Source organism: Etheostoma cragini, chromosome 11 (assembly GCF_013103735.1).
Source record: "Etheostoma cragini isolate CJK2018 chromosome 11, CSU_Ecrag_1.0, whole genome shotgun sequence".
NCBI lineage: Eukaryota > Metazoa > Chordata > Actinopteri > Perciformes > Percidae > Etheostoma > Etheostoma cragini.
In genome coordinates, this window is record NC_048417.1 from 8,937,131 (window position 1) to 8,946,088 (window position 8,958).

Below are 8,958 nucleotides of genomic sequence, written 5' to 3' on the forward strand. Positions count from 1 at the left end.
GTGTGTGTGTGTGTGTGTGTGTGTGTGTGTGTGTGTGTGTGTGTGTGTGTGTGTGTGTGTGACAGTGTGGAGTAGAGACCATGTAACTACACGGGCGCTGTCTACCAGTGTTGATATTCTGAATATTTAGCATCAAACAGGCCTCCTCCATGTTAGTTAACAGTTAACAAGTGCCTTCTCTTCAAGTACATTTCAATCTATAATTCATCATTATTTCTTATATCTATCTATCTATCTATAACATGTAAATGTATTAGTTGACAAAATATGCAAATACATTTAAATAAACACATCAGGCATATCAGTTCAATACTCGGAAGTAAAGCTGCAGAGGAAACTTAACATAATGGGCAACAAAACTCTCTCCTCCCCTTTCGCTATCTACAGTATTTTTTTTAAAGACATTGCCACTGAATATGGGGTTTAATGTCAACCATGGCGATTGTGATTTGTTAAAAAACAAAATCAAACTCTGTACCAAAGTGGTGGATGGAACACTAGCAAGGCTAAAAACAGACTATTGTCAATGCAGAACATTATGTTAAACATACATAAACTACAGACCGAACAGACTGTGTCTGTGTGTGTGTGTGTGTGTGTGTGTGTGTGTGTGTGTGTGTGTGTGTGTGTGTGTGTGTGTGTGTGTGTGTGTGTGTGTGTGTAGGGTCCAGCAGTCGTCCCAGGTATCTTAAGGTGTTCATCAACCCCAGCAGCCACAAGAAGGAGGCTGTACACATTTACAGAGAACACGTGGCTCCGCTTTTCAAGATGGCTGACGTCCGCACTGACATCACTGGTCAGTGCACCTACTTGGTCAATTATCATCTTTAGACAAATAGTAGTGATTGTTATTATTTTGTACATTTCGGATGATGTCACACCTTATGTCTATTGTAACAAAATTATAAGTGCAGCATAACAGTTGGAGTGATATTTTAACTGTCCCTCTTTTATTGATATTAGAGAACACAATGCTGTCTGTGTGTGTGTGTGTGTGTGTGTGTGTGTGTGTATGTTCAAAGGTCAGAGTTAATGGAAGTCTCTGGTCGCTAGGTAACCTGATACAAGGGGCGGGGCTTGGTCCATCTGTTGTGACAGGGAGAAAACCCTCTCCTCTCCTCTCCTCTCCTCTCCTCTCCTCTCCATTTTAGCGTGTATTTAGTGATAGTGATATGGTTTCTCCCTGCAATGGTTTAATAAAGGGATATTTAAAACCAAACCTCTTCTCTATTCTTTCATCTGCTCTACTTTCCATTCTTTATTTCTTCTTCTCTCCTTTTATGTTTCCGCTCCTTTCATCCCCTTTTTACTCCTTGTTACCTCTTCTGAGAAGATACAGAAGTTTTTCTCCTTTTGTTTCCTCTTTTTTCCTCTCCTCTTGTTTTCCATCCTCTCCCACTCCACCCTTGTTTCATTTCCTCTCCACTTTCCTATTCCTCTCCTCATCTTTCCACACCATGTCACCTCTTCTTATTTCCTTGTTTCCCCTTGTTTTCTCTACTTTCCTCCTTTCATCCTTTTTCTTCTTTTTATGTTATCTTTTATCCTTGTCTCATCTCCTCCTTTTCATACTCCTCCTTTTCTCCTGGTTTCCTCTCCTCTTGCACTTTTCTCCTCCTCATATCCTCCCCTCTTCTCCCCCTGTGTCTCTTCCTCTCAGCAGATGGTGTGATATCCGTTGTCCCACTTTTTTTGGCAGCCATCGAACACACTTACGTACATGACCACACACATGAACACTTTATCTCTGTCCATCTCAATGTCTCTCCATCTGTTCCCCCCTCTCTCCTCCTGACTCTGTCTCTCCTCCTTTCTCTCTATCTACTTGTCTCTCTCTCTCTCTCTTTCTGTCTCTGTCTCTATCCAGTGACAGAGAGGAAGGGTCATGCCCTCTCAGTGATGAAGGAATGCAAGCTGGATGAATATGATGGGTTAGTTGTCTCTTGTCTCTTTCTCTCCTGTGATTTTAAATTGGTTAGTTGCCTGTGAATATGTCAGTGGTTTCCTTCTATAGATCTATTGTATAGTAGTCCAGTACCAAAGAAGTCTTAAAATGTGCGCCTGCTGGCTAGATACAAACTAAAAGACTGAAGCTGAAGCTAACAGGCAAAAGTAATATCCTCACCAGCTGATAATCCATGTGGAAGAAGTGCTGTTCTTGTATTTCAGCGTAGAGCTAGCTAGTCATATTTCCTTCTTGCATATTTACATATTCTTACATGGTTTACTTATGTAAACAACCAAGACAGAGATTAATGCTTTGTTTGTATTATCAAAACATATGTTACACATTAACCTAATAAACACAAATAAAACAACAACACCTAACACAAGTACAAAAATACAAAATATTGATCAAGCTTTTATCATCACTATCTGTGGTGTGTTTTATGTGTGTGTGTGTGTGTGTGTGTGCGCGTGTGTACGTGTAAGTAAGCAGCTTTTATACTCAGCCTTCATAAAGCTTAATGTGCTTAGAGAAGATTAGCTCAGCGTTGCTAAGCTAGCTGGTGTGTTTGTGTGTGTGTGTGTGTTTGTGTGTGTGCGTGTGTGTGTGTGTGTGTGTGGTGAGGATTTGGTTGAAACCTACATTTGCCAATTAGGCTGCTGTCACCGTGGCGACCAGAGCTTCAGGTAATCCCATTCACACGAGGAGGGGGAGGGGGCGGAGTCTGTTTACTTCACATTTACTGGAAACACAAACTCTGAAGATGAGCCTTCTTTCTTTTTAATGGGCTTCTGAACACATGCACAGATCTGTCAAAAAAACAAGTTATGATTAACATTATTGATTAATATTATTGTCTCCTACTAGACCAGTTGTCTCTTAATAGTCCATAATACAACATGGAACAATATATATATATATATATATATATATATATATATATATATATATATATATATATATATATATATATATATATATATATATATATATACTGAGAAACCCACCTTAAAAACTTTTGACTAGCCACCAACCAAACTCTGTAAATATTGGGAGTATTTGAAAAATGCCTTTCTATTGTTCAACTATATAATGGTAAATAAAAAACTAACCAAATTCCCAGAAATATTAGAGGACATGGTACTCAAGATTAGCTACAGACACAGTTATGGATCCTTTTCAATATGAAACATGTGTTTACTTTCACTAGACCTAATCTTGTTCTCTTTTACTGCTAATGTAAATGTTTTTTAAACAAGACCTGAGGCCGAAGCATTGTGCTTCTACTGATTAATTAAGTTAAATGAGTTTCCACCTTCCATTCACAAACCCTTCACTGGATTTTTATTGTGAAGTTTAAGAAATGTATTGTCAGGACAGTATCACTTATTCATTTTCTCATACTTGAGTTTTAATACAGATGCCAAATCGATACTTTCTGTACCTTACTTTGAGAAATAAATATTTTTCTTAGTAAATTAATTTTTGATTTAACAAAACGTTTTCAAATGGTAACTGTTGTCTTTCCATCATAATAAAACATAGTCTAAAATGGGCGCATTTTTTGTTTGGATTAGGATATTTAAGAAAACAAGACTAGGAATGTGACATTCAGTGCCTGCATTAAGTATTTGACAGTTTTGGGTACTTGGTACTACACAAATTTGGGACGGTACCAAAATTTATTGAGGCTTAATGATACCCCAGCCCTGTTGAGTGCTATTGTCAGTAAGTAAATATTTGGCAATGGTTTTGTGGAGAAGCCATGCCCCCTGCTGGATAACTATAAACTTGAGGTCAAGACGCCAAAAATAAAACCTCCCTCAAAAGTTAAGATCAGTGAAAAAAAGTCTTGAACTTTACAATAAAAGTCCAGGGCATAGTTTTATTTTGACCTGGATGACTCAGTCAACGATACAAAGACACAAATCATTTTCTACCTGTTTGACTCTACCTGGCCATCCACCTGTCTGTCAGGGTTGTGTGTGTTGGTGGGGACGGTTCGGTGGCGGAGCTGTGTCACGCTCTAGTCCTCAGAGCTCAACTGGATGCTGATTCTCCAGAGAAGCCAGTAGCACCAGTGCTGCCTCTTGGAATCATTCCTGCTGGTGAGAGAGAGAACACACACACTCATGTAGATACACATCCAGTGTTTTTCATCAGATGTTTGTCTGTTCATCTATACAGGTTCTACTGACGTGGTTTCCTGTTCTGTTCACGGAGTCAGAGATCCAGTCACTGCAGCCCTGCATATCGTCCTAGGTAGGTTCTACCTGTTACCTACATCTGTAGGTACAACATCCTATGTAGGTCCATAGTCACGTTGGCTATTGTGGGTTTTACTTGTTCTATACCTATAGTCACATTGTCTTAGGTAGGTTCTTCCTGTTCTGTCTGTAGTTACATTTACCTGTTGAGTATAGTTGGGTTTTTCCTGTTCTACATCTCTAGTCACAGGGCCCCGGGTAGGTTTTACCTATTCTATGTTTATACTTTTGTCAGCCTATCTTCCTGGGTGGATTCTACTACTTTTCTAGATCCATGGTGCATTCTAGATCTACAGTCCCGTCCTAAGTGGGTTCTACTTATTTTACATCTATAGTCACACCATTCTGGATCACGTGTTCCTTGGTCAAATCTATGGTCCCTTTTACTCGGTGGGTACCTCTTCTCAAATCAATAGCCACACCATTTTTGTGTGTGTTCTACCTGTTCTATATCTAAACTCATCTCATCTTGTTGGATTCTACCAGTTCTCAATGTATAGTCCCTTCTCAGTAGTTTTTCTAATTAAATTTACTTTGAGCATCTCACAGGGTGCCAATCAGAAACTAGTTCTTGTTGAGCTTTGCTGTGATTGGTTGATGGTCACTCAGCCAGTTTGAGAACAAACAAACGTACAGGCGGTGTGACTGGACTCTGGAGGCAGCAGACAGACAGATGTCTAACAGAAGGATCAGTTTCAATCTAAATCCCAGGTTTACTTTGTTCACTGTACCCCCGCCCCCTTCACTTCTCAGGTAAACCTTCTGTGACCTTCTGTGTTTGAATGAATGAACTAATTAACGCTGTGTGTGTGAGTGTGTGAGAGAGAGAGAGAGAGAGATGGGTGTATTTAGTTGCACATATTTAATTCCTAAACAATAGAAAACAGTTCCCATGCAGGAAGCTGTTCCCATGGATAGGTGACTACAGGTTAAACAAGGTAAACATACAGTACCTAAACTATCTGTTATTGGCAGCACACCTCAGAGTGTCTCTCATGTCTGTAAGGTGTCTATGAAGCTACAGCCAGCAGCCAATTAGCTTAGCCTAGGGGGAACCAACTAAACATTATAAAATGGCACATTTGCTACGGTTTCCGGGTTGAACAACATGTTTCCTTGAAAATATGTGAAACAAAGTGCAACAGGCTTTGAAGTATGTTTTCTCTTGTTTGGTGGGTGTGTCTCTCGTTTAGTGGTTGTGTCACAGGTAATACTCAATCAGTGGTGACGTGTATGTAAACTTAAAAAAACGCACAGCGCTTGCGCACAACGCAGGGTGTTCAACTCACCCCGTTTCAGTTTGAACAAACAGTTTGCTAGGTTTTGTCGGGGCTGAACGTGGCCAAGACAGTCCAATAGAACAGTCCAATGTTTTTCATTGGGATCAGTTGACAACCAGAAAAAACAACATTTTAGTTCACAGATCAAACTCTCCAGTATATTTTTTACCTGCTGTTGAAAATAAATATTGGTTGCACCTTTTTAAAAAGCGCTGCAGGTTTGATCTCACTGACACACACACACACACACACACACACACACACACACACACACACACACACACACACACACACACACACACACACACACACACACACACACACACACACACACACACACCATATGGAGAGGAAATCAGATTCTATCCAGAGAGACAGACTGGCACTCAGTTAGACAGACAGGTGGGGAGACAGCAGTTCAGTAGGTTACATCAGGTATGCAGCCAGATGGTGTGGGTGTGTGTGTGTGTGTGTGTGTGTGTGTGTGTGTGTGTGTGTGTGTGTGTGTCTGTGTGTGTGTGTGTGTGTGCGTGGAGCATCTAACTGAATGGTCGTGATTTACTGAAATTGTTTTAGCTGCATCTTTTGGCCTTAACCTGCTGATGGAGTTTGATAATTTTAGGGGTTTTCACAGCTTTTAAAGTAATTTAAAGGAGAATTTTACAAAAAAAGTTGAAAACATAAAAAGGAACTTGTCTCGTCTTACGGCCCATACTGCCCATTTAGTCATAAAAAGGAACGTTGTCTTTTAATTTTTACTTTTATCGGAAGGGACAAACTGCAAATGTCTTCTTAAATCTGCTGCTTCACAGACTGCTCAAACTGGACTCACCAGAAACTGGTCACTCTGCTGCAATGTGATTCCACTGAAATGTTGAGATATTAACACACGCACTGACCTCTTTCTGTCCCCCATAGTTGTGCTGCGTCTCGTAAATATCAATGACCTTCTCACCATACAACCACTTGGCCTTCTTACAGTCTATGTGTGTATGTGTATTAATATTCATAATTAAAATATAATTTATCAGTATTTAATTTATTACCGTCTGTCTGCAGGTCACCTGCAGCAGGTGGACATGTGCAGCTTCTCGTCTCTCGGACAGTTGGTGTGTTTTGGTTTCTCTGCCATGTTTGGCTTCGGTGGCCGGAGCTTAGCACGGGCAGAGAAGAAGAGGTGGATGCCGTCATCGCGGAGACGAGAGTACGCTCTGGTTAAGACACTGGCTAGGCTGAGGTAACAAACGCATATACACACAAATATACAAATACACAACTTTTTAGTTATATAGAGCAAGTGGAATTTTTTTTTTTTTTTTTCAAAGGTCAAAGAATGGAGGTCAAAATTTACTCCGATTTTAAAGGGATAATTTGGATATTTTGAAGTGGTGTCGTAAGATGTGCTTATCCATACTCAGTCTATTACCTACAGATGGCAGTCACATGGGAGTTGCTGGTCTACCAATGCGGTTTGTGTTATTGTGTGACTTTGCTGAACCCTAATTAACCCTTAAAATCCTCTAAAACAGAATTATGATTTAGGTTATTCTAATATGTAATTAAATATCTTAATACAAATTGACTTGGATTCAGATTCTTGTAAATAAATAGAACATTTCTGAAAAAGTTACATAATTCAACAAGTATTTTTTTGACCATTCCAGCAGAGTAAAGGATGGATTACCATATCATTTGGTAATTGGCACATGTCCAGACATCAGTTCATGCTAATCAGCAAATGTTAGCATAATAATAGGCTAAACAAACTAAGATGGTGAACATGGTGAACATCAAACCTGATGTTAGCATTTAGCACCGCTGTGCCTAAGTACAGCCTCACAGAACTCATTTCTTCTTCTCTTCTGTCTTGCTCAGACCAGAAGACTGTCAGCTGTCTTTTCTACCAGTGAAGAAGTCAAACAGGTGAGAAACACATACAAAACAGTAGCAACTTAACTGAACTGTTTGTCATGTTCAAAACTAAATTTGAACTCCTTCTTCTCAGAGACCAGGACCAGGACCCAGAGTCAGGTGAGACCAGTACTTGTCTAGAAAGAAGATCAAAGCTGGTTTATTTTTTGTTCCCTGTCAATAACAGTTCGATTTACGGTTTTTCTTTCTGTGATTGGTCGGTGTAGGAGGGGAGGAGTCCTGGACGACCAATCGGGGCCTGTATTTGAGCATCAGCATCATGTCCATCCCCTGTCTGAGTCCACACACACCTCAAGGACTGGCTCCCAACACTAAGTAAATGACGAACAGTTAATCCTTCTAAGAATGTTAAAGTCAGCTGCGTTGGGACTGACACTGCAGGTTTGTTTCATAATGTTTCTGCCACTGAACATATTCTTCCACTTCCTGTTTGTGACAGTTTGGCAAATGGCAGCGCTGCATTGATTGCAGTAGGAAATACTTCCAGGTCAGAGTTTATCAAACATCTGAAGAGATACAGCGGCAGTAGTGGACAGGTGAGAGCAACTGTCATTCAGAATGGAAACTACTACTGATAATTCTACAATCTGGTTTAGGCTACGTGGGTCAGGGATGGGGTTTGAAATCTAGTTTCAAATTTGCTCATGGGATCCAAAACCTTTCAAATCTCTTTTCGGATCTTATTAGTTGACCTTTCAACATTTGAAAAATGACTAAAGGCTCAAATAACGCCAACAATTATTGCAAGTTTAAACTGACGCGAGGTGATCCATGTCTCATTTCTCTAGAGACGAGTAACCACTCAGTTGGTTCCTGTTTAACTATTAAAACACGCAGTCCACTTGCGGTCATAAAGCGGTGTTACAGAGTGATGTTTATTTGCCTTCACAAGCAATCTTCGGCTAAATATAGACACAAGCATAACCAGAAAACAGACAAACCTTTACATTTTAACCAGCCACAGTCAGCTTAAAAGGAAAAGCTGCTACATGGTTTGACAGTTCTGGGGATTTTTCAGACCGGGAACCAGATCCAAAATAGAGCTGGCTATCTCTGAACCCATCCCTAATGTGGGTTGGGTCGTCTCACTCTGAATCTCGGCATCCTGATAATTCCATCCCTCACAGATCCAAAATAAACAAACTAGTTAGTAAATAGATTAGCCTGGTTCAGCTTGGCCTGGCCTGTGAGACCGCACACTAACCCACTTACTAAATATACTGACAGCGTAGCGTTCACTGTCCTACAGAGTAAACAGGCTGTTTACTCACTGACCTACATCCTGTTGGACGGACAGACAGCTTGGCGTCAAACATGACAAGACGGAGCCAAGATGTAACCATAACAACCGCAGTTTGAGTCCCAATGTGGACGTTGAACCTGACCAGAGTCAGTCCAGACTTTTGCAGGGATAGAGGAAGATTATTGTCAGGAAAATCTGGTATTGAAAGTACTCAACACAGAGAAATTACCAGATTCCTTGTGAGTGTATATGAATAAAAATCAAATCTTAAAAAAATAATAATCTAAT

The 8,958-nt window shown here is 40.2% G+C and overlaps 1 protein-coding gene across 1 annotated transcript in view; it reads left to right on the plus strand.

Annotated features, from left to right (window-relative positions):
* Positions 1 to 8,958, plus strand: part of cerkl (ceramide kinase-like) — a 26,685-nt gene that overhangs the window by 15,390 nt on the left and 2,337 nt on the right. Inside the window, exons 4-12 of the mRNA XM_034884982.1 lie at positions 665 to 796; positions 1,868 to 1,931; positions 3,926 to 4,056; positions 4,136 to 4,210; positions 6,555 to 6,732; positions 7,371 to 7,418; positions 7,501 to 7,526; positions 7,634 to 7,742; positions 7,867 to 7,963. Coding sequence (XP_034740873.1) covers positions 665 to 796; positions 1,868 to 1,931; positions 3,926 to 4,056; positions 4,136 to 4,210; positions 6,555 to 6,732; positions 7,371 to 7,418; positions 7,501 to 7,526; positions 7,634 to 7,742; positions 7,867 to 7,963 — 860 coding nt within the window. The remainder of the gene's footprint in view (positions 1 to 664; positions 797 to 1,867; positions 1,932 to 3,925; positions 4,057 to 4,135; positions 4,211 to 6,554; positions 6,733 to 7,370; positions 7,419 to 7,500; positions 7,527 to 7,633; positions 7,743 to 7,866; positions 7,964 to 8,958) is intronic.